A 26724-nucleotide genomic window follows, 5' to 3' on the forward strand; every position below is an offset into this window, starting at 1 on the left:
GTGCGGCTGTGGTTAATGGTTCTGTAACAAAGTTCCACACAACTTGCTGTTAATTAGTGGGAAAACCACATTAAAGCCTTCGGACAGGAACAAGGACATACAGCTACACACAACTGCCATCCCAAGGCAGCTCTCCCCCTCCAGCAGGATGCCTGCACAGAGCAGCTGCTTCCCCCCCCTTGAGACAGGCTTTGAAATCCTCCTCCATCCTGCCCTTCCTCACACACATTATCCAGGTGGCCCCTAGTGCTTGTGCCAGTTCCCAGGGAGCAACCACCAGCCCCAGCTCTGGCCTCAGCACTGGCCTCTTCAAGAAGAGTTGTGGACTCCAGCAGAGACTGGCAGCCACCTTCTGGGAAGAGCCAGGGAAGCTTCTACCACTACAGGTTAAACAACCGGTTAAAGCACAAACACCACATCTAGTTTATCTAGATACAGGTACTTTATTTACAAATATTTAGATTAATAGCATTGTTACATCAAATGAGTACAGCAGTCCAAACAAATCCTTTCTGTGACAGAAACAATAAGACCTACTGTAACTTACTCTGGGAGTACAGGTATTGCACCTCAACAAGCTGTAGTCATCAGAATGTGTACTTCGCATCGGCAGCAGGTCATGGTCCCTGGGCAAACCCTTTGCGGTGCAACCTCAGTTTAAGCAGGATGCATTAGCTGTAGATCTTGAACATACCCATCTACTTAAGAATATTAGTTTAAAAAAAAGGACTAACCAGACAAAACAAAGGGACAGTGCACAAGTTATCCAAATCCTATTGTCTGCACATTCCAGTTTTGGCTTTTATTTAACATTGACTGTACAATACTCTGGTACCACTGTTTACTTACAAGTCTGAACATTGTATAGGTTTAGTGTCTAGAGAGGGATTTTAAGACTACTTTGTATTTCAAAGGCTGCGGTAAGACTGAAGTCAGACATTCATCATCAAGCACTTACCCCTTCCAATTTTAAGCTGTATGTGGTGGATTTCCCCCAAGCAAAGCCCAGCAACTTGCACACTCACCGTGTGACACCTCCCCTTCGCACAAGCAGTACAGGCTGTGTCACCCCCCGAAAGGAGGTACTCAAAGGCCTGACGAAAGAGCCCAAGTCTTAAGGAACCCCTCACATGGGACTGTTAGAAAATACAACAGTAGTTAAAAATCCCTAGAGAGCACACACATTGTTCTGACTGTCCAGTTCAGTCTCTGACCATTCAAAAAGGTAAAGGTATAAAAGCGTAAGATGTGCAAGAGAACCAGCCTTCGTATACAATGCAAGGCAGGTGATGAAGCCCAATAATGCAAAACGCTTACAGAAGAGAGAAGCAGGTTAGCACACTGCTGATTGCACAGAACGGGATTAATAAAATGGCATAGATATACCACAGTGCAAAGATGAGATTCCACTAGTGTTAATTTCTGCATCAGGATGGGAGCTCCCCCAGCACAACGTCCACTGCCGACACCAGGGGTTAAGCCTATGTTAGTGAGCTGCAGTTACACCGATTTCTGCACTAACGGGGCAACGTGGTCACATATAGGTCATACTGTACAAACCGATATTTTCTTATATACTGTTCTAATGCCAGTAATCATTTTCTTCATTAAAATCATATACACAGGATGTATTTAACTGTTAGCTCAGTTCCTTCAAATTTTATACATATTTACGTTCTGTTAACAAATGCAAAGGATAAAAGTGGCAAAAAAAATGACGTAAAGCTATGAGCACGAGAATGAATGGATTGTTTCCCTGTGCAAGTTGTACGCTCCTGCACCAGCCCGCCCCGACCCCCAATACACACACCACAGGGAATTCCTTCAACAAAAGCACATTGTTACAGAGCCCCTCGCTACCGTCGGAAGTCATTTCACAGCAAAAACTCATCCTTTACTACGGACAGCTCTAAACAGTTAGAGGTGGGGAAGAAAGGCCAAAGAACCATCAAATTAAACCGTACAAGACAAAGCCCTGCAAAAGTGTAAAATCATGAGTCCAGCATCAGTGCTCAGTTTAAATTATGGATCGGTGACACTATCACAAGGACAATCAAGGAAAAAAAACTTCTAGATTTACCATGCAGGAGAGGTTTTATTACTCTACTTGCCTTTGATAACCTGATTACATCTAAAGTCGTTTAGCAGTTTAGTACTGTGTTAAACTTGTCTCAGAGTTTTAATTAAACCCAGTAAGATGTACAGAAGACAGGGAAGCGGTCAAAAGCACTGCTTCCAACAGACAGAGGTGAAAGGTCAGAAATGGAGCCACAAAACAGAGGTCACTAGCAGCCACAGCCTTCTCTCTGGGGCTGGGGTTCGCTGGTTAGTCGCCCCCCCTGCGGGGCCGATGGTTTGTGCTGTACACCGGATTCTGCCGCATTCAGATCCAGGCTTCCGTCTTGGATGTTCTGGTAGATTTTCTTGGCAGCCTCCAGGAATGCATCCTCCACGTTCTCTCCGCTAGGAAGAGAGCGGCAGGAGTTACTTAGGTTACAATTGAGCAAAGCAGTGCAGGCACCAGAGGTAGCTGACCCCTGTGCTGGGATTTGATGGGTCACCAAGTAGCAACAGTTGCTACCTGCCCTCTTCCATGCAAGAGGAGCTGACAGGACTTCAGGCAGACACAAAGTTTGATAACCAATCCTTGGGACAGCCTTTGGGAAGGAAATTCACTCCCCAGCCACGAAACCTATTAGGACTAGCCAGGAATAAAAAAAACCCAAACAAACACGTGCCAAAACACTGAGCAGCAAGAATAAGCTAAGGCATCAAGCCACATGTACAGAGCAGTTTTGGAAGAGGCTGAGAGAGATGGGAGCTACTATTAATCAAAACCTTTTTGTTAAAGGGCTCCACAAAGACAGGTGCCAGTTGGAAACATTTACTAGTGTCACGATCCAACAGGCTGCGCAGCCGACCACAAGCACGGTGACCACAAGCATGGTGCCATGACTCCTCCCAGCGACCGGAGGGGCTGGCTGTGTGCTGCTTACAGCTCACCACACCGAGGGGAGGCACTCTAACTGGGAACCACCATTACCTACACATCCTCATTCTACACTCAAATAAAGTCTTAAAACTAAACCAGTTCATTTGAATTGAACAAGTCTTTGCCTGAAATACAGTGAGAGATCAAATTTCCAAGTTACCTTCAAGTCAAAGCTGATGTAATTGAAACTGCTCTACACACCTCACCCGCTATGAGAACTCAAAAATAATGGGTTTTCCCCCACTTGTAAAACCCTACTATACCCAAACTCTATGGCTGTACTTAGTCATAACCAGTATATTCCTCTTCAACAGATCACATTTGAATCATTACTCTAGACAAAAGTAACTTACGTTTTTGCACTTGCTTCAAGGAACAATAAACCTGTTCAGAAACAGAGGTTTAACAGTCAATGCACAATACACTTCAAAAAGCCCTCAGTCACATCATGACCTTCAGATTACATGCAAGATGCTCTTTTAGTACTAAATAGTATTTTATGACTAAAGTTAAGGCATGAGTACACAAGCTAATTTCCATAACTAAGCACAGCTACAGTTAAGCCAGACTGAGGCACAGCAGAAGTTTGTACATATAATTACATTACTTGATGTAATTAACTTGATTACAGCTATCAATGCTGAGGATTCACTTTAACATCGCTATCTTGTAGGAAATATAACAGCTCAAGAGAAAAAAAACACACCATTTTCTTCAGCAAATTGTTTGGCTTCTTCATATGTAACATCCCTCTGTGCTTCCAGGTCTGCTTTATTTCCTATGAGGATTATCACCTAGTTCAAAAGAGAGAAAATTAGTCTGGGAAAGAGCTTATTAGCTTTTTTCACTACCATCCTCATTTATTAATAAAGACAATAAACCCAAAGGAAACAGCCAGAAAAGTTAAACTGCAAAACTCATGCATCTTCAGGAAAACACTGCTCTAGCAGTGCCCCTCTGAAGTCTGGAACAGCATCTCCAGCTGTCACTTTCGAATGCTTTAGGCTGTTCTCATGAGATGAGGTCCTAAAAAGCAGTAGTCCTACTCTGTATTCGTGGAAATTGTACTCCAAACAACTTCTTGTATTTGTTTAATCATCTGCTAATGCAGCCAGAAACTTGAAAAGTTTTCTTTCATCACAGCAGGGTCCTTCCTTGTGCTCGGTGCTAAAGTATTTCAGGGGCATTCAGAAAAAGACTGAAGGACAACAGTTTTGTGGTATGGTCAGAGAGACCCAGAAGAACCTTCTTCCCTCAGCCCTCCAGAAGACCTGGTCAGCTTTGCTGGAGATCCCACCTATTTCCCAATCTAAGATGGGATAGGGTTCACCTCACTACTACCACAAAGCAAGAAGGAATAGAAACAAGAGTTAAGGTTTGTCCAGAATTAATCACAGTTTTGTCTTCAACTGCTGAAAACAGGCCCCTGAAAGGTGAGTAGCACAAGACGTTTAGAAGAAACCACTGCTTTCCTGCACAGGAGCCTACACTGCTCCTCCAGCTGCAGTAAGGGAAAGAGTTACTGGTACACTGCAAAATGGGGACATCAGGATAACTCGGAGCTGAGTAATTGAGAAGACACAGACAGCTTATTACTGCTACCACTGCAGATGCTTTGGTCTAAGCCCTCCACCTCTTGCTTAGAGAGAAGCAATCTTGTTTTCAAGCTAAATAAAGTCCAACTTACAGTATTTGGATTGGTGAGGTTCCTTGCATCTGTCAGCCAGCTGCTTAAGTGATTATATGTGCTTCTTCTATAAAGAATCAAGTGAGTACAGGTTTAGCTACAGTGGTTTTTAGAACTACGTAAGTGCCAACAGCACAGTCAGCATCCATTAAACACACCGACATCTGTCATCCCCATTCTTCTCCCCACCCTCAAGAAAGACAAAGCAGCCAGCATCTTGTTTGGACTTAGACCAAGATTTCAACAAGACAACATGAAACCCACAGAGCAACTCCTACTCCACGGGTGGAGAGAGAGACCAATTCACACTTCTAGGATGTGGTGGTTTTACTGTCTTCACAAGGACGTTTATATTGTTTTGTCTAAAACACAGTAAAGGATTTCCTGTCAGATATTGTTACCAAACACTGTACAGTAGAATAGCACTTTAGTAACAAACAGTGCACAAGATTATTTGTTTTACTCAAGATTTAACCAAACAGGAGATACACCTATATATGCAGGAAAAAAACAACAACAAAAGGCACTTAAAGAATATCAAGAACAGCCCCAGAGGAAGATAGGAGACATGAAAGCAAAAGTATTTCATGTTGCACATCTCATTAATTATTCTTTTAGCAGCATCTTTATTTTTCATCTATAAAAGCCAGACAGGATAGCTTCTATGCAGCGTTACTTTGTTGGAGCCCGTGAAGAGGCCCAGAAGTCAGTCTTCTCCAATGCTCTCATCTATACAGTGTCTGTTAAGCACATTTATGTAGCCCACTGCAACAGAGGTAGTAGTCCATCCGGTGCCTACTACTCTAAGACTATTCCTGCCAGGTAAGCAGCAGTATCCACTGCCTCCCAGGAAGAGGAAAATCCATGTCCTGAAGGAGAGATTTTAAGCACAAAGCAAGTTCTTTAGACAACTTCAACACAGGTAAGTCAAGGACTGAAAAGGCAAGATCCTCAGGTCTGTCAGCAGTCAAATTTTCCAACAAAACTCCCTGTGTTTCATTTTCAGCTCTTTAAACACTTAAAGTATTTAGCTAAAGAAGTGTGGTGAGCCTCACACAACAGGATACAAATCCACCCAGACTCCTTTAAATCTAAGTCAAGGGGACAGACAAGACAGTACATATGAGGCTGTGGTATCCAAACAGCTTGTCAAGCACACAGAGCTACCATACACAATACACCAGTCAAGAGCACTTTACCTGGTAATGTCATAGACCATGAGAGCTCCTGCTGCTCCTCTGTAGTAGCTTCTTGTGACAGCCCTGAATCTCTCTTGTCCCGCTGTATCCCAAATCTGTAGTTTAATTTTTTGGCCACTAACTTCAATTATTCTTGTGCCAAATTCAACACCAATTGTGTGGGGACAGTCCGCCATAACTGTCATGAAAAACAAGAGCAAAGATCAGATCTTTCTAGCACAAGGTCTCCTTGCTACAAAGGCCTTACTATCCCCAGTTTTCAGTTATCTTTACTAGATTTTCAGTCTCTAAGAAAGCATTTTTACAGCTACAGTACCCAAACTGTGTCACTTAACCAGAAATAAAATTATTTCCTGAACTGCTGGTAGTTTTAAAAACAGTTATAAGATTCCATGCCTTCTCTGATGCACATACACTGATACCTTCTGATACATATGGCCAAACAGTATCAAGTCAGTGGATTCTCAGTCTATCCTTGCAGAAACTGTTAACTATTTTAACACAGTATGAAGAGATAACTTTTAGGGAATTACCAAGGTACAGTTAAAAGTCTGTAACACAGCTTCAAAGACAAATATCTGAGTTGTTTCGGACAGGGTAATAGCATGCCTGTCCACAGGAAAAAGACTGTTTTTTGAGTAGCTATCAACACAGCAAATCAAAGCCAGAAAGGCATCTTTCTAGTTAAAATAAAACTCATCTTAATAAGCTCATCTTTAAGAACACTCATGAAAATACAGAAGGGATGAATACCTATTCAAGCTATCCTCAGCTAGTGACAGTCTTGTAGTAGAGGTTTGGTATGTTGGTTTGTTCAGTCGTGCTGCTTTGGCCCAACGCTGACAAACTAAGAACAAGTCACAGCCCCGTCAAGAATTTGACTGTATGCAAAGTAGCACTTAAACAATTGGCTGATACTGGATTTTAATTAAAAGCTATAGTTAGAAAAGTCCTATTTCTACTAGTAAACAGAAATTAAAATTTTAAACTGTAGCTCCTACCCACTTACTGCCACAACTTGAGTAGCACACAGTAAAGACTAACTTTGTACAAAGAAATACCTAGGGACTTATCCATTGAGCATGAGCTACATGGAGAGCTGTAAGAGCTAACCGCCACTGCAAACTCCAATGCACCACACATTAAGAAGAACTGAAGCTAGTTCTTAGTCATGTCAGCATCATAAAAAAACACGATAGTTGAGACAGACTGCAGTAAGCCTTAAACCCCATCAGACAGGGCAGTCCAAGTGTCATGAGTCACAGCAGTGCAGGGAATGACAGCGCTACTTAAGTCTGCAAACAAAGAGTCAAAGAAAAATGAATCCTTTTTTTTCTTTTTGAAGTGCTTAAAAGCATTAAAAACCTCCCACTAGCTTGTGTTCAATCTACACCAATGCTGAAAACATGCACATTTCGGACAAGAAATTTCACTTTGCTCCATATCAAGATTCCCCAGAAAGAGCTGTAAAACCAGACATGGTCTTCCCACTTATCACAGGTAGGACCGACTGAAGCAGCAGTTTTGCCATTACTACATCAACATCTTGTTTCTACATCTGCAGGAGTCAAAACAAAAGTCTGACCAAGTACAATACAAACCCATACAAATTAAGACAGACATCACATGAAGCTCATGTGCAATGGAAGAAAAAGAGGCAGGAAAGAAGGATGAAGCATAGCAGTTAGAATAAATATTGTGAATTGAAATACTCACACTTCTTTTCTGTAAATTGATGAAGCAAACAGGACTTTCCTACACCCATGTCCCCTGTTACAGAAAGAATAGTTAAGACTGACACCGCATCATTGTTGCGACAAGCACATTTTCTTCATCCCACACAACTGGTACAGAGACAGGCAGCCATTCCTGTCTCAGCCCTACTGGGCCACGCTCTACACCTGGCTACAGTCCTTAAATTTTTATCAACTTTTGCACCATAATTTTGGTAACAGGTACTGGGTTGCAGGCAAGGGCGGAGCAGAAAAGAGCAGTTTCTCTGTATTACTGATTTTACAACTGTATTTCACTAGGTTATGAGAAGCAGACCTGTAAGAAACTGAAATGTAAAACACACCTTTTGAGTGTTCGTTCTGCTCCTGTTTTACCTGCAATCACTGGTAAGGACATCAAAACCACTGACAACCCACCAGAACACACCAAGAAATTGCTTCACTTCCTCTGATCCAATTACACAATGCCAATAGTGAGAAGTAGCAAGATCTTTTAAGAACCAACTTTTCCAGAGACTGAGGCTGTCACTGCAGCCTGACTTACAAGCCATTACAATAAAATTGCAGATCACTTACACCTACACAAGATCATTAAGAATTAAACAATTAACAGCAAGACCAGTTCTTCCAGGATAGTAACAAATGCAATCAAGTCCCTGACCCTAAACAGCCAAGGAAGCTGCAGCTAAAAGCAACATTTAAACAACAACAAAAAAGTGCAACAGAAGTTTAAAAGCCTGTCTAAAACAATAGATTCCAATTAGTACTTTTCTTCAACATAAATTCTAAAACCTTTGAGACTAGTGATGCAGAGGGAGTCAAAGCAATATTGCAAACCTGAATCAACACAACATCCCAGTTGTGGTGATTCCCATTAAAGTTTCTCCCATTTCCAATGGATTTAGCAATTTTTCTAAATATAAACTTGATTTACATAGAAAGGGACCACATGCACAAGTTTTTAGAATGCAAAGGGCTAAGCACTATGGCCCTAAGTGAAAATATTAACGAATACTGAACTACGCATGTAAAGAACAATTATTTTTAACAGTAACTCAGCAATAAAGTGAACTCCATACAGGCACTGCTATTTGCCCCCACTCCTGGTTCACCTGCCACCAATTGAGTGGCACACAAAGGCATTTGCCTTTATATGATCAGGGGCTAAAGCTTTAGAGCAAGTGTGGTGATCTGTGAAGGACTGAGGTTGGACAAGAACCACTACTATGTAGCAACATAAGTCAACAAGAGTACAGCCACAGAGTTTGCAGGTAGGCTGTCATGCATATACACATCCACATAAACAGGTATGCACCCAGTGATACTTACCAATAATGATGTACTTAAAGATGTAGGAATAGTTGTAAGGTGCGGTTGCCATTGTGGCACTAAAACAAAAAATAGAACACATCAGAACTGCTACTTGTTCACCAAACTCAACCCAATTCATCTAATTTAGTTTATATAAACTAAATAAGACCCCCCCCCTTCCCAACTCTCCTTTCTTTCACAGTTCAAGTTTGTGTACTTCCCCCACAGTCACTGAATTAGTGCCAGAGACATTCAGCAAAACTCCCACATCATTTGCTCTGAACTCCTGTCAGTAAGGCCTCTAAGTAGAAACATGCTCTGCGTAGTATTGATACTCGTTCACTTTTATGCACAAAGACTTAAAGCTGTTGAAAAGCTCCAGAACTTCTTGCTTTGTACAGTCACTGAGTGGAGCAGCACTCACTAGCCAAATGGCTGATACATGAACTGAAATAGTATCTGACTCCAAAAAAAAAAATCTGAAGATGTTCAACACAATCAGCAATTTGGAACTATTACCTCACACTTTCAAGACGTGCAACAGGAACAAAGGAAACAGTGCAGCTTGCATCAGACAGCCAAGAATTACTTAAAAGAATGCTGTAGTAGCCTTAACTGCTCTCTGGACCACTACATGTCCATGTCAGAAAAGTGGTACAAGCCACAAATCAGATGTTCAGGATATTAGTTAGCAACTCTGTGGCTTTATCAGCATAGTAGCATTACAGTAAGGCTTAGAAGTTCCTCTTTTTTTTTTTTTAAGCGATAGTCAAAATTAGATTGAAGTACTTCCAATATTTCACAGTTTTCCTACACTTTCCTAGATGCAGGAGGAATTAGAACTGGCTTCAGCTGTGTAAGCCTACAAGGAGCAATAGCTGAAATATGTCAGTTAACCAGGATTACAAGTCTATACAGCCCAGATATTGCCAGTCAACATGAAGGATGCAAAACGCCTGTTTCTGTCCTAAGTTTTAAGTTAAACTAGATATAGCGTGATCAGTTAAGCAAGTGGAAAATTTCTACTAGGAATTCACTACTTCCTTTCCTGTTCCTGCAAGGCAGATAACCAGCCATTACAAAAAAAGGGTACTTTGTATAAAGAACATTGCTTTAGCCTAGAAAGATTTTCATTCAGTCATGTGTCATTCACATGACAAACGAAACCAGTACTGTAAAGAAATAAAAACACAGGAGCTTACAAGCCTGTAACTTTTTCAAAAACAAAGTATTGTTTCCTCAACCACAATTAATCCATAACAGTGAACCACAGTCATAAGAAAGAAGGTGACTGACAACAAATCTCATTCACAGTACACAGCCAACAGCCACCACTTCACACAGCAGAGCTTTAAAGTAAACGCTCTTATCTAGACCTTGGAGGGGGAACAACTCCAACAGGCAGTCAAGAAGGGTTTACAGAGTGCCAGTCACTGATCTGCACCTTACCTTTCCTTCGTGTTTGGCTCATGATATGGAAACTCTCAAGTCCTTCTACCGCAAGCAGTATGCAAAGCATCTACACTAAGTCCTATATACACAAACAAAATAGTAAACAAAAGACAGTTCTGGACAGTAATTCTTGTATGTGTTGGCAAGACAAAAATCCACACCAAGTGCTGCACAGGTTCAAAGAACAGTCATTTCCATCAAGAAAATTTTAGAGGAAGCTCTTCTGCCATAGTAGAGCGAAATCTCATGCAGCCACCCCATACCACCTTTGTCCTCCTCAGTCTCTGGCAAATAATCACCCTGTGGACAGACCACTTCTTATCACTGTGCTGGGTAAGAATTACCTCCATGACTGAAAAATGCACTGCCCTTTACCAAACAAGCCAGCAACTTTACTGCCTTATTTCCTGGAAGATTCCAGGGTTATTGTATCAGCTTCAATACATGCACTGATTATTTTCAACCCCAACAAATAAAGACAAGTAACTACTCCATACAGAGTTCTAAAGTCATGTGTCATTTTGGAAACATCCAACACTTCAAATTTTCTGAACACATCTTCACACACTACATTCCTCCTCTTCTTCTGCACGTCCCAATAGCAGCAACATTCAAACTGAGCATCTTCTGATACAATCCACTTGTTCCTACATGACACTTGCCACTTGCTTTCCAAGTGGAACTAGGAGAACTATATTCACAGCTCAAATCAGTTCGATACCAGACAAGGTGGAACTGGAGGATTACAGGGTATGTAAGTGGAAGTTAAGAAAAGCTTGAAAAGGCCAATTTATACATGCAAATACTTCAGGAGGACAGCATGAACTGTACTGTTTTCCACAGAAAACAGGTGGGTGCTACTGCCACAACAGAGAAAGAAAGGTGAAGACATAGAGCACTAACATGCACTGGCTTCAAAGATCTATGGTGCATTCTGAGGATGGTAGTGTCTAGTAACTTACACTGGTTTTAGGAAAAAAAATTGAGCATCGTAAACTCCAAGATAAGAAGCCACTGGTGTGGCTATGAAATCTGTCCTGCAGAAACCTCTTCCTTCACAATACCAGTTGGCTAAGGAATGCTAAGTACTCAGAAATACTGAAAGAAATTTCATGTTTCTGAGCATCTGACGTCACAATTTTGCTGTATTTAACAAGTTAGGGGAATGTGTCCTACTATCGGAGCTTGTATGCAGCATCACTGGAAGGATGACTTTTTTCAAACAGAGTGGACAAAAATTCTGTGCAAACTGTATCACAAACTGAATTTGAAGTTAATCTCAACTAGAATCTTTACTGCTAAATATACATCTCTATTTGACAGACTGTTTTTGCTTGCTAAGATATATCAATTGTCTTCATACTCTAAGAAGTCTAACTACACTATTTCAATATAAAAAAAGTATCACTGCTTTGCAACATATGCATCAAAATCAGTTCCCACTTCAAAGTGAGAGTTAGAAACCAAATTCTGTGCTTTGCAACAAAGTCTACTAAGAAATGGGTGGGAAGGGAGGACTAACTTCAAGCCAGGTCTCATTGTTACAACTTCACCCTCCTTCTTACAGTGACATTAAGCCCCTGAAGGAGGAGGTGAGAGATCCCACATCCCCCACTGTGTACAGCCAGACCTACTGCACACACTCTCCACAGCTTAAAGAAATATTATTAATAGCAATACCAACAGAGAAATTCACTCATACAATGTGTCTAGACCTTCTCTCAAGTCCCAGAGAGTTGGAGAAGTTATCATGACTGACAGACATGTATTGAAAGCTTGCAGAAACACAGATAGTAAGTTTAAACACAATTTCAGGAGTTAAACTGAAAAACAAAGCAACACTCTGGTATTACATTTATTCCAAGGGTCATGTTACAGAATACTCCAAATTACTACTAAAGGTCAGAAATCTTTTCTGGTGAAGAGATGACTTCTTTATAAAAACAAACGAGTAACAAACTTTTTAAACACTCCAATTCTGATAAGGATAAGCAGGAATCCAAACTGTACTCAGATCTTGGAATAAAACTGATATTCCAGAAGGACTCTGTGCTGAAGGGGAAAAGTAAATGCAACATACTAAACACAGAAGCCATGGCAAGAATTCAGCCTCAGAAAAGAGTATCAGCATTTACTACAGATGAAAGAAGGCAGTCTAGACAAAAGTAATGCACAAGAGGATTCAGTAAACAAAAAAATATTAGCTACATGTTAGTGCAAGGGGTTAATAAATGTTGATAGCATCAGCCATCTGTAGAAACTGGAGCTCTACCTCCACTTCACAGCACTCTGTTCCAGACACACAAATCTTAATAATCCCAATACGGAGGGTTGGGGTTTTCCTCTTGGGAGAGCTGGGGGGGCAAGAACTGCAGGACTGAGAAATTGCACAGAAGTATACACAACATACCTTCAGCCACCGCTGACATTATACAGTATGACATCAAAGTTAACTAACCGTGAATTTACTGTTAACAGAAAGTAAAAGCAGTTTAGTCTGGAAGCTTGGTCTACCTGACATCTTTCTTCCAGCAAAGCCTGCCAACTTCAAACAAGTTTTGGCTCCCTTTTCAGAGGCAACACCTCCCCAGAGTTTAGAGCATTATTTCAGGATGGCAACTAATAGGAGGATCACTATACACAGATTTCTGCTAGTTTCAAAACCTATACAATTAATTACTGTATTAGTTAGGACTAGAAGTTTTACACTGAACAGTATCACCATAATCCATTTTCTATATATCAACTTCTCCCTTAGAGGCTTCTTTTTATTTATTAGAAGTTAATGATGACCTTAATAGGATACTAGTGACACCTACACTTCCTCCTCCAATCAACTAGTACTACATAGGTATTTCCACATCTCACTGAAGCCTTATTGCAAGTATCAATGTACATCTGTACAAACTGAGATAAGGTTGGTCTGGGCGCATTGCCGTAACATTCCTTACCAGAATAAGATAACCATAAACATCATATCCACACTAGCTTTCATGAGACCCATGCAGTTCCTTCTAGCTCAACTCAAGGACATAGTCAATTTTAAATCTTCACTGGGTATCATTTGCATAAAGAAATTTCATAGCTTTATGTTCAGCAAGAAGCAGGTATGTTATTAGAAGAGACCAGAATCTGTATGCACAGGTTTTATTAGACACTGCATGTGGTTAATACCATCAGCTGGCCAACCCACACAGAGTTGATACCTCTGAAAACAGCTATCAGCTTCAAACTCAGGACTGTCTCATTACAGCTTCCCCTTAAAAACATACCACTCTGCAGCCAGAGGACTGTTGTTTGGTTAGTCTGAAGCAAGGGGCATTTTGTATTTCATCTGGCCATCCAAGTGTTCTTTTGGTCATTCCTCAAGGATATGCAACAGGAGAGGATCTCACAGTTGAAGTCCAGTTACCTTCTATAAAAGGTAATGCCATCATATCATTCCTTTCATAAATCGAAACAACTTTTAAAGAGCTGTTAGGTTTTTTTCATTTGGAAGAAAATATTAGTTGCATACAAATATGCAAGGGGATTCTCTACACAAGGGAAGCTCTACACAACCAGTAACTATTATTTAGAACAGCTTCTAAATCTCTACACAAAATAAATAGGTAGTTAAACTCTTTCCCAGGGCATAATCTTCCTTCTCTTCCCTGCATATTTACTTAGATGTTAATTAACAGTGAACACTGAGAAGAGATCAATAAGTGGGGGAAGAACTGGGGAGAGGTACAACTGTTTCAGTTCTTAATTGCACTATTTCCCTGATGTAGACTTTTCTCAAGCACACAAAACAACACGGTCTAACTGGTACCTTACTTCAGAAGGCTGCTAGAAATACAGTCCACAAGTGCTTCAACTGTGGTCTTCTGTAAAATCACACTATACTGGAAGGTAATAACAGTCTAGTTATGAACTAATAATAATATCAGTTCAGCCAAGCGTGAATTCCCACAAGCCTGTTGTCCATAGTAAGCTATGAGGTCTATTACAATTAAATTCCATTGTGGTTCTATGACTTCCACACAACAAGGACATTTAGGTCTTCCTAAACACATAAACATCTCTGCCCTCTTTAAGATGATGGCCCCACAGCCTCCCTGGTCTGTTTATTTTTGCATGCTTGTCTTTAAAAAGCCCTCTTCCAAGACTGATCCCTGAGGAGTCTCGTTAGCAGCCTGCTAGCAGCCTAATAGTTTCTCTTTCACATCTATTTGACAATATGTTGCTGGCCAGTTCCTCACTCACTCTTCAGCTCTAAGAGTCATCCTTTCTAGCTTTCCCCATTTGGATTTCGTTAAAGCATCTGATTAGCACTAGACAGTGAATTTGGCTGAACTGATCTTTGATCAGACAGCAACCCAGCAAGCTTCTTATGATCTGCTGTTGAAGATCACGTTGCACTTCCTTATTATTTCCATGTCCAGTTACTCTGTCTCTGAAAGCACACCAGGCCTGCATGCTACTGGGCTTGGACTAACAAGCCTCAGCTGTCCAGAGCCCCATTTCAAGTTGTTCTTGAAGAAATGCATTTGCTATATTCTTTAATCGTGTAAACCACCCTAGAAATACTTACGAGGCTGCAGGCTGAGTTAAAAGACTTCACAGGCCTTCTCTTCCTACATGAGAACTTTGACTTTTTTTTTTTTTTTAAATCAAGGCTATGTATCAACTATCTTCACTTTTTGATTTTCCTCAGCAGCTATCTAGTCCCACACCCACTGTGTTGGTTATCCTTTTAATGGTTTCGCATCCTGCTCCATTAAGTTCCTCCATTTTGTTTCCTAAGCCTCCTGCATTTATATGTGCACACCTCATTTCTTACTAACCACACTCTAGCACCATAGCTACATTAAATATTGCATACCTGTCCTCATCAGTAAGAGCGCTTTCTCTGACATCCGTTCTCCCAGCCATATAATTCTTTATCTGTTTGTATATCCTCATTTATCCTATTTTCCTCTGCCTATAAAAGAGCCTAACCTGTAGCACATGTCTGCATTCACAGTAGGAGAACCAAGTTCCAGAGACATCAGGTAAGCGTAGGGACCAGAAGACTTTTGTTGTCATTCTAACAAATCAGAACAGCATGCAATTGTCTGGAGTCATCACCTTGGAAAACACAGGAAGTCACAAACACATTTTAGAACAAAATTAACGTCTATCTCCTTTGTTTCAGAAAGATACAGCAAAATGAGAACCAATTGTAAGCAGGTTCCATTAGATGCATGGGAATGAGCAAGTAATTTTAAAAGATCTATTTACCTTTTAAATCCTGGTATCTCCAGTATAACAGGTTTGTTTTCAAACTGCTGTACTTCTAGCTTTTTTTGTTATTCATAAACTAGAAAAGGAAAATAGGAGCTTCTTCCTTCCACTCAGATGTATGACACTCTCAAATCCCTACAGGAAGCTAGCAAATTCCTTTTTAATCCATATTAAGCTATATGATATTTAGTTATTAAGTCCCCCAAGGTTGGGATTTTCTTCCCATTCCTGGGTAATGCCCAAGCACAAGAAGCCCTCAATCCAAACCTCAACCCCAAAACAATGCATTCCATATGATAACATGTGGCTACTAGAAAAGTTAAACTTCTGACTTAGGGTTTGAAATGATTTAGGATACAGACAACTTGAGTAGATCTTGTTCACAAAGGGGTACTTTTCCCCTTGGAAAAAGCATCATACAACAACATAGGACTACCCTGTTTCAGAGGCCTAGAAAGCAAAGTCTACATCAAGTAACCCCCAGAGCAATAGAGCCATTGCCAGAGACCCCAATGCAGACAGACGTATTTTCCTGGCTTCACTACAAGGATAATTCAGTACAGTTTTAATTCAAGACAAAGCTATCCACAGATGTTATAGAAACCTTAACAGAGTACTGCAAACAGGCAATACACAACTAGGTGAAAGAAGAGAACTGCATTCCTCTGTTTAGCCCGAATAAGCATTGACAAAAGAAAACAGAGAACAAGTCTAGAACACTTTGTCACTTCCTCAAATAGCAAGCGGCATTCCCCTCAGCCCTCACAAAAGTTATTTTTCTGTCAAAGTTCATGACAGCACAGGCCAACGTGAAGTACAGATACCACCACACATCGGCAACACACACGGTATAATACATACGCATTATATGGAATATGTAAACACCTTACACGTAACCGCAACAGTTAGTAAGCGGCACAGATACATACAGATACTGCCTGTGCAGGAGTACTTGATGGTGGCGTGTTACACAGGGAGTGTGCAGTGCAGAGGAGGAATGGGAGGCGGTGGCGACAAACAGTGCAGCAGCGGCCTAGCTCCTGCCCAGCCCGCCTCACGCCCCTCGGCTTCAAAGCGACTAGCGGCCCCCTCCCCTTTCTGCCTGCCGCCGGGAGCGAGGGCGGCCAGCCCCGCTGACGCCGGGGACCAGCCCGCACCGTCCTCGGAGGTGGGCAGCGGCTCACTGACGAGGAGCGCGGCCCCAACTAGGCCCCGGGCAGCAGCAGGAGGAAGCGCCGTCATCCGGGCCAGGTGGCGGCCGAGAGCCTGCCCCGACCTGCCGGCGAGAGGGCGGCGCGCCCGCCCGAGTGGAGCCCGCCGGCGGCGGGGCACCGGCGCGGGGCCTAGTGCTCTAGGCCCGGCCGGGCGGGCGGAGGGGCGCCCCTCCCCGGCTCCTCTGTACCTGGGCTCGGGGAGCGAGTGGTCGTGCAGCGTGGCTCTGTCGGCGACAGCCCGGTCCCCCCTGCGGGCACTATAGCGCTCTGCTTCAGGCTGGGCAAAGGCCAGGCCGGGCCGGGTCTCCGCCTCTCTCCGGGGCTCCCTCAGGCTCGGCTCCGCTGGCTCCACTGCGCCCCCATCACCCCCCTTATCCAAGATGGCGGCGCCCCTCGCACGGGGTTTCCCCTCCCACTCTCGACGGGCGCCAGGGCTGCACAAAGGTAGGCGCGAGTGGCCGCGCCGGAACCAATCGCGGAGGCCGCGCGCCGGAGTCGCCCCGCCTTCCCGCCGGCGTGAGGGGCGGTGCTAGGCGGGGCGGGGAAGGGCGCGAGGCGGCGGCGCGCCCGCAAGCCCGTCGCCAGGCGCGCGCCGAGGGGCGGGCGGGAAAGCGGCGGGGCGGGGCGGGTGCGCGCGCCCCCTCAGGCGGTGCCTCCTCCGCGGGTGCTCGCGTCTCAGAGTGGCTCCGGGCGGGTACCGGGGCGGTACCGGCGTCCTGCCCGGCCGAGCGGGGCCCGGGGACGCGGACGCGAGGGGACGCGTCAGCACCGAAGGAAGCCTGGGCTTGGCCAGCTTTTGGTGGTGGAAGAGTGAAGTGATCCGCCCAAAGCCCCAGCCCGCCAGAAACCGGCACTGCCCACGGCCCTGTATGTCGCCACTTCAGAAGTCACTGGTGTATCTGCCTCCAAATTGTGACAATTATCTTCCAATTTCTATTTTTAGATAACCTCTAGAACCAGGAACGTTAATAAAGTGTAAAACCATGGACGCTGAGATACCTGACCCGCTCTCTAGCGGACCACGTCCTGCCCCAGAACCCCACGCAGCCAGCGCCTCTGAACAACCCGTCTCTTACCAAGGCCGGTGATTTGTTCTGGAAAGGCGCAAACAAGGCAAGGAACAGGTACACAGCACAGTTATGCTCCAGCATAGTCCAACATGCAAAATCTCTAAGGAGTAGTACAGAGCTCTGTTTCCAATTTCCAGTAAAATTAATACCCTATCTCATTTCTTTTACAACATCCTGTGAAACACTTGAACCTTTTTTTTTTAACTTTGGCTTCGATTTTTTTAAATATGCTTTTTAAACACTTGTGGCAGGCGGTACTATAGACCCAAAAATGCAAGACACTGCTCAAATCTCACAGCTCATGGGATTAAAAGATATTCAGTGGTTCAGGAGACAAAAAAAATGTAATAAAAGTAACATTGTGAAGGGCTCTATGTATCTCCAATTCCATGAACTTACCCAATTCTCAGCTCAACATACAAACTTCACTTACATGAACACAGAAATTACAGAAACAGTTAATAAGTTCAGACATTCAAAAGTAAGACTCCTGGTATTGCAGATTACTATTCAGATTTTCAGTTTTACATTGTGTTTAACTGAAACTCCTTTGAGATTGTCTTTTTGAAACGCTTTAGGCCTACAAACCTGTCAAAGGTAGTTACATCTCTAAAGAGAAATTACCACAAGGGCTGCTAGAGGGCAGGCACACAACGTGTCTTCAGTGGATGATTTATGCTTTTGAGAACCAACAGGATGCTTCGTCAGCTTTAGTGCCACAAAAGCAAAGAGCTTCAATTAAAGCAAGTGGAGGGATTCTACTTATTTTAGAATTGAGATTAGGGCTTAAGGGTGACTGAAAACAGCTAATGGTTCTTCTTGCCCAAATACGTATTAGGCATTGAATCTAAATAACGTGATTTCCTAACAGACTGCTAGAGGACAATATTTCAGTCCCACACATAATGAAAAGCATCAAATTCTGTTGTGTATCAGTGTCCAAGACTCAAATTGTCTCTTCCCATAAGGCAGCATGCCACTGATACTAACATTCCTACGGAAATCTCTTTCCCGAATGGGCATTTTCCATCTCCCTCACTATGACACTATTAATTCCATTTTCTTAGCGTAGCAATGTACAGGGAATCCTCTGCTTTCTGCAGTGACTGCTTTCCATGAATCACCCAGCCCCTAATTATTACTCAGCCCCTGCCAGGGAGGCACTGGATGCTGCACGCCACGTCATCTAGGCAGAAGCCTCTTACACAGGGTGAAAAGCACAGATGAAAAACAGTAAGTTTTTTTTTTTAACTACATAATAAATCAATCAATCAGTCTCTAAAAAGCAAGGAGTCAGTAGAAAGATATAATATCTGCTAGCAATCTACTACAGTTACACGACTACTGTCAGTTATTGTCAGGGTCCTAACTTTTAAACAGATAACAGTGCAACAGAACCGTTTTCAAGTTTTTGCAATACCTTATATGGAGTGACTTTTACTAGGAAAAATAGGTCAAAAGAAGCCAGTCAGAATGATTTCCACAAGAGGGAGTCTTTAAACGGAAAATGATCCGACTATTTTGACCCAGTTACAGTCTGGTTTACTGTCTTTAATAAAATACAGTTCCTTTAATCACTTGGCATTTCCCCAAATATTATTCTATGAACAAATTGTTAAAATATCACACAAAAATCCATTGGCTACTTTTCTATTTATGGTTCAGTCTTGGTAGAGTTAGTCAAATGGTGTTAGCTCCCCTATTTTTACAAGACAGAATTCACGACAGGTAATTGTCACTGTTAATCTGTGATGCCCTGGAAAGGACGACAGACTGCACAGACCACGAAGGGTGCGAGTAGCTGATTTGAGCGGTATCTTCTTTTCCAGTGAAAATTCCAGGCGTACACACTGCTTTCTGTACACATCAGGCTTTCTGATGGGGTTCGGTAACCCCATCACCCCGTTCAGAACCGCTTGCCTAATAGAGAAGCAGAACATTGCACCACTTCAGTGATGCTGACAGGACAGCACTTCCCCCCTCCAGTGGGCACAGACACATCTTCAGGATTACTCAACAATTTTGAAAATCACTTCAATGGTTGTGGAGAATGTATTTTAATCCTGAACAGAAACGAAAAGCTGTTTTGGAATATAAATACTGTTATTACTTATCTGCAACAAAAAAAATTAGAAGCCATTACCTAACTATGAGTAAGATTGGTCTTTTTAATCTGAAACTCCTATTTCTGTGATTTACTCCCAAAGTTATTTTATATAAAACTGTCTTCATTTGCCAGATGAGGTAAAAGGCAATACAGATTTGCTTTAGAGGTTCTGGTTTTGCATCATTTTGTATGCGTTTGTCAAATATTCCTATAAAGTTTAAAGTACACAAAAGATGGAAGCAAGACAGAAGATTGAGTAATGGCATCTATATTTCTTCTTTGATTCTTCCATTCTTATGAGTGCTTGAAAGCCTGCAGCAGTTTTTGAACAACAGTTATTGAGAAAAGGCTGACTTCAGCCTATTCATTCTGAACATCTGGACAGAACCTAACAACAGTAATTAAAACCCACTAAACTGGTAACAATACCAAATTGCTAGAGATGGAATACTGCCTATCGTCCCACCCTTCTTTGTGGATTTCTGCTAGGTCAATACAGCCTGCTCTTGAAAAGTCTTTTCTACGTGTCTCTTTCTGAAGTCTCTGTCAAGAAAGAACGGCATCCAAATTTTCTGGTCACATGAGCATTGCTCTTGGATTTATTTTTTTACCACAAACCTCAGGAAAAATAAAGACTCAGAGTTAATACAGTTGATGGAAGGTTTGAGGATTCTGTTCTTTTCATATAAATTACATACAATGATCTATAATATCTGCTTCCTTGTTTTAGAATGCATCCTCGTAAAATACTTTTTAAATAATAATTAAATTATATGTCAGCATTCCTGAAGAACGTGGAATTGAACAGTACAGAAAGTTACAGTCATTTTTTCATCCAAAACACTTTCTTTTTACTGAGGACAGCAGTGCAAAGGCTTGCTTTAACCACCCCACTTGGGCAGAGACACCTCCAGGCTGGGAAGTTTTGGCCCTCACCCAGTCTATTCCATCCTTGCCAAAGTCTGCTGTCAGTGACCTCACTGTGATGCCGCTACCCCTAAAGTCCCTGGGGGCAAAATACAGCGCTCTCAATTCCTGGCCCTAGGTAATGCAGAGTGGAGGGGTATCGCACAGCTTCCTTGGCACACCTATTTCTGAGACGAGAAAAACAGTCACCATTCCGTTCTTCAGGTCTCTAATGCTCCTTTTTAACGTAGCTCAGCCCAAGGACTGATGGACAATGACAAACAAAGCAAGCATGTTATAAGCTTTCAGAGCAGGAGGAGTCTGTAATTTCTTCTGCTGTACAGCTGTTCCTAAGAGAAACACTCAACGACTCCTTTGCAAGAAGCTGCTTTAAAATACTCTAAACAACTGATTTCTTTTTGCAAGGCTCTTCTGCATTTCGTATCCCTACTGGTAAAAACTGCCAACACTATATTATTTTAATCCTACAATATTTTCCTTTTCTAGTATTGTTCCAGACACTCTCTGACAACATAATATTACTTCTTATATTTTCAAAATTCTCTACCCTCAATATAATAAAATGTATTGGATCTACCTATGATTAATAGTTTTGCCAGCAATAGGTTTTATTATTACATAATGCCAAGTAAATGCTTTCAAAATAAAACAAAATCCTCCCAACATTCCTATGAAGGGAAGTATTCTAGTCCCCCACGCTACAAATACAAGAACTGAAGAACAGCATGGTTGAGGGCCTTGTCCTAGAACACAACTACACCAAAAAGACAAACAGGAGCCAGGCTTTCTGAATCCTAACTCCCTGCTCAGACCATGGCTACACTCCCACTTCGGTGGGACCATTGCTTTAAACAAATTGTTGTTCAATTTTTAGTTTCCTTGTTAAAATAGATTTTCACAAAGAAAACGGGGGAAAAAAGGAAGAACAGTATCACAATGATTTATAACATTGTTCACACAAGAAGTGAAAACTAGTGAGGATTTGTCTTTCCACTGCAACTCAGAAATATTCTGAAAATATGAAGAGGTGACAACAACACAGAAATGCAGAAAACAACAATATAGAAAAATACATTTGAAATCACAGAGGAAGTAGGTCTTCCACCATTCTGTATGCATGGAAAAACCAGGGAACATTGTGCGTGGCAGACAAGCCCAGCAACTTTGAGTAAAAGCAAATATCAAACAATTGGTCACTAGTTCCTTATTTGCAGTCACAACAGCTGCTGTGAAGTCGTAACACAGGTTCTCAATATTGCCATTACTAACACAAGTTTGCTTATCCTACAGGAATTATTACTTCATACAGTGCAATAAAAACCTTATTATAATAGAAATGATCCATACAGCACAGCTACAGAAAACTGGCACTGCTGGCACTTATAGGGCAGCATGGAAGCAGTCATTAGCAACAGTTAGGAAAATCTAAGTTACGCAGCAGCAACAATGACCAGAATGTTGGAATTTAAACCGTCACATCACAAACACAGTCAATAAAAGGTAGCTAAAGTAAGGTATGTTTGTTCAGACTTCATTTGTCTGTCTGTCTTCTTCCCCTGAACCCCAACTTCTTTTTCTGGCTTTGTTCAAGTTTATGTTGGCAAGTACAGAAAGAAGCAGCATGGGATTTTTCATGAACTATTTTGAAATATACTTCTGTAGGAGTCGATCATGTAATACTGGATTGGTCTGAAATTACTCATTGGCCTTTACTTCTATTTTAATTTTGAGTTACTAGGTTCTTCTTTCCTATCTTACCACTTCAGCTTTGTGGTGCCTGTAGAAATATCCCTGTGGTCAAATTTTTTTTAGTTCCTTCTTTATGTTTTTTTAGTTCCTTCATTTCATGTAAAATAGGCACCACGTTTTCATTGGCACTTACACAATCTCAAAACTTCAAATTAAACTTATTAATAATATAAGAAAATTTGGGCCAATAGTAATTCTGGTGTAAGTAGATGCAGATCAGCTGGATTCTCTCTGCTAATGTCACATTTCATTGAAGGCAGGGAATGGAAGTGCAAAACGGAAGTATTCCCCTTTGCCTGCCTTTCAACACTCACTTTCAAGCATGGCTTTCACGTACCTACAGCAGTGACTCGTTGACGGTGTCAGTGCTCAGCAAGAACTCTTTTGTCCTGACACAGATAAAGCTGAGCTGCACTGACTTTGACTTATTTTGGAGATCACATTTAAACTCCGATGTCTGCTTCACTTCTCCTTTAGCTCAATCCTGAATGCTGCATTCAAGCTTGTATGCATCATTTAGCAAGTAGCTTATATCTTGGCAGCAGAAAAAAAAAGTTACAGCAATAGAACTGTCTGCAAAATACCAGCACTGGCCTTTTGAAGACATGCAAGTTGTGTAGTTTTCCTGGTTGATATGACAACATACACATCGACCAAATCTTAAAAGTGGTGAAAGAATGTATGAGTCAATCGTCTTGCACAAATCAAGATCCATGCAGAGCTTCTCAGGAACAGAAAGCAATGACTGAAGCTAACAACAAACACCTTTAGATAGTTGTGCACAATTTCAAGGCATTTTCTTGCTGAAGGACAAATGTGTAGCAGTACTTTGCAAGCGCAGAATGTAAGGCTGGCACAGCACCATAATTTGTCTCAGAAAGTTTTCTGCTCTTCTAATTCACAGTGAATCCTGAGGCTCTTCCTGGTATCATTGTACTATCTTGATTCTACTTTAGATACGAGTAAAATTCCACATCCCACTGTCTCTGTAGTAAGAGAGGTTTCTTCCTGAAATGCAACTATCATCTCAACTGTTTCAGCATGCCAAGCTCACTCTTTTCTATGGTCAACAACACAGCTGTAGCTGCATTTCCAGTTGAATAGGTTTGTTGTGGAAACTGGGACCTAAAATTTCCATGGAAACATTACAGTTTTAACAATGCATTTTTTTCAAAATAAATTTTGGAAAGGTTGAATCATTTTACAGTAATCATATTTGACATTTAAATAATTTTTGTTTAGCTGTGTAATAATTATTTTCTAAATGCAATTCCTATTATACATTATGTCTCTATTTTTAATTAAAAACGAAATTAAACATTTACATTTGGAATGAAAGCACAGTTTGAAGGAGCAGAATTTCCCATCATTATTAGCTGTAATGAGGAGCCTGTTCCTTTGTAGCTCTAAATAGTACCTTTCCTTGGTATGAACATGATGCAGAACATCAAGTAGATAATTTAATTTATGAAAACAGAATCCATGTGACTGTGTAACAGCGTTAGTACCTCTTTGTAATGTATGTTCCTGATTTAATGAAAGGCTTACTATTGCTCTGGTTATGCACAGTTCTACCAGACAGTAGAATCAAAATGGCAGATGATAGATAGTTTTACCAAAATGGCAGATAGTTTTTAGCCCTTGTAAAATATGCTGGATAATAATGTTCTCATAAAACAAAAGGATAACAGTGATCTTCTTCAGTTACACTGATGACAGAGGAGAAAGATGGACCATTGGCTTTTATCATTAACCATGTCATTGTTACACTTCCATGCAATTCCAGCAGCAACTGAAGGCATTGTTGATGGCATAGAAACTGTTTTTGTAAAAACCCATATCAGGGTGGCACTGTCTCGGTACAATGCTTCTCTCAAGAACACAAGACAGTTCTCTGATTACATGATGCAGAGAGAGAAAGAAAAACAACAGCCGTCTGTGGCCGGCTGGCCTGCCTGCCCGCCTGCCCCAGATTTACCACAACTCACTTGTAGTATCTAGGAAAAACTACATGAAAAATGCAAGAAGTTAAAAAAATTTCAGTTGTTTCTGAGTAATGTTGAAAATATATTACTAGCTCTCTGATGTGTTACTGCATACAATGTTCCACAAAAAATGGTTAACAGTAAATTGATTTTAAGGATCATGTTCCTTTCTAGAGCTTCAACACAACCACAGGAGGAATGAATCTGCTCTGTATGATATATACCAAGTACACGAGTCATAAAGTCCACGTCTTCGTGTGTGTACTGTTATAACTCATCTGCTGCTGACAGACTTTGGAAATTAAATGTTAAGTTAAATTGCTTAGGAGCTTAAATGGGTTATCCAATCAATAATTATAACTTTTTACCCATGTCATTGCAATTTGTTTACCAGATTCATACACACACTGTGTGCAAAGAAGATATTCTGAAGTACACTGTAGCTAACAAGCATCAAAAATCATCTTCTCGTGGCTCCGGGCCAGAAAGACATCTATACATACACACATACCTATCTGTGCATGCATATACACCATATCTTAGACAACTGGCTGGAGGGAGCGGCTTCTATAAATAGGTGACAGGAAGGAATTGGTCGCTGGTCACCCAGGCAATCGCCAGTGCTGGCCCCAGCAGTCCTGCCCGTCCTCCTTCCCAGTGTTGCAGACAGCAGGGATCACAGGCCATGCACATGTACTAGTCTCCCAGGGCACACGACTGGTTTGCTATGACATTAAACCATTGTATCATAAAATGATGTTTGATTAATGACTGTATACTCCATAAGGAGACTGTACTACAAGTTTCTTGTATGTGTGCTTTTGCGTGGACATATCAATACTTGGATGAAAGTATATAAAAACAAACAAGAAAACTCATATGACAAATCATTAAAACAATATCTGGAATTGAAGAGGTGGTAAGATGTGGCAGAAGCAAACCCATTTAGAAGAATTTAGAGCAATATATCAAGAAATAGGGAAATATTTGCCAGTTAGTGCAAAGTTTTCCACACCACAAGCAAAAACTCAGCTAAACAGAAAAAACAATCCATCTGACTTGGATGTATTTCATGACACAGGGATAAGCCAGGAAAAACCTAGTAACATGCAGAGAAACGAACAAATCCCAGCACATCTTTTACAGGCTCAAGTTAAAGGTATGAAAGAAACCTGGAGAAGGATGAGTTGGGGAGAGGGGCTGTGGACATCTACAGCTGGAGAGGGGTGAGCCACAGTTCGGAGACAAGCCGCTCGTCGTCCCGCAATAGCCCTGTGGAGACGCTGACCGTGCGCGCTCACAACCCAAACACCACAGACACAGCTTCAGGCGGCCCCACGGGAGCCTCCCGCAACGCGAAAGCCATGGCCTCATAGCCTTACTTTGCTTTCATCTCCCGCTTTGTTGCCCAGTTTTGGGTGGAGAATCAAGTCTTCCAGCACCACTGCCTTGCCATAGGGTAACGCAGCAGTTGAGCCTCCCACGGGGTTGACATGAAGGGCTGCTTTGTTCAGCTGGCTCAATGCATGCCTTGTTCCTTTGGAAGCAGAAGGGAGGCACGGGGCCCAGAGGGAGCTGAGAAGAGGGCTGCGGGAGCACCACACTTTCTCCACATTTGCTGGTAAGCGTTTCCCCGGCCGGGCCCCACAACGACACGCCTTGTCACCCCGGCCTCGTGGTGATGCCTGCCATGTTATGAGCAAGGGAGCGAAGGAACAACCTCTCCATCCAGCCACCCCGGCCCGGGGTCCGGCTCCGGCGGGTAGGTCGAAGGAGTTGGGGACCTCACGGTGTGACGGCTCGGTGCAGGCTGGGGGCAGGGGAGGCCGGGCCGAGCCGGGGCTGAGGTAACGCGCCTGCCACAAAATGGTGGCCGAGGGCCCGGGCAGGCTGAGGCACGCACCGGCGCTGGGGAGACCACGGACAGCACCGGCGTCGTTTCTGGCTTCGCCGCCACGGGCGGGCTGGGCCGGGACACCCCGCGCTGGCCCCGCCGGCCGCTACCGGCAGCCGCGCCCCCTGGCGGCGGG

At 42.3% G+C, this 26724-nt stretch overlaps 1 protein-coding gene across 3 annotated transcripts; it reads right to left on the minus strand.

Moving 5' to 3' along the window:
• Nucleotides 1–420: 420 nt before the first annotated feature.
• Nucleotides 421–17265, minus strand: RAB14 (RAB14, member RAS oncogene family). 3 transcript variants are annotated; one of them, XM_075772232.1, is made up of 9 exons: nucleotides 17045–17257; nucleotides 8941–8999; nucleotides 7595–7648; nucleotides 6632–6725; nucleotides 5879–6056; nucleotides 4680–4746; nucleotides 3699–3786; nucleotides 3346–3376; nucleotides 421–2463 (listed from the first exon to the last, which is right to left on the minus strand). In XM_075772232.1, exons 5-9 carry the CDS (start codon nucleotides 6052–6054, stop codon nucleotides 2286–2288), a joined length of 540 nt encoding a protein of 179 aa, XP_075628347.1. In that variant the 5' UTR covers nucleotides 6055–6056; nucleotides 6632–6725; nucleotides 7595–7648; nucleotides 8941–8999; nucleotides 17045–17257; the 3' UTR covers nucleotides 421–2285. The 3 variants fall into 3 exon arrangements, with proteins under 3 accessions (XP_075628347.1, XP_075628345.1, XP_075628346.1); XM_075772230.1 differs by lacking the exon at nucleotides 6632–6725 and having other exon boundaries at nucleotides 17045–17265; XM_075772231.1 differs by lacking the exons at nucleotides 6632–6725; nucleotides 17045–17257 and adding an exon at nucleotides 10372–11581.
• Nucleotides 17266–26724: the final 9459 nt, after the last annotated feature.

The sequence above is a fragment of the Balearica regulorum genome, chromosome 20 (assembly GCF_011004875.1).
Source record: "Balearica regulorum gibbericeps isolate bBalReg1 chromosome 20, bBalReg1.pri, whole genome shotgun sequence".
Lineage (NCBI taxonomy): Eukaryota > Metazoa > Chordata > Aves > Gruiformes > Gruidae > Balearica > Balearica regulorum.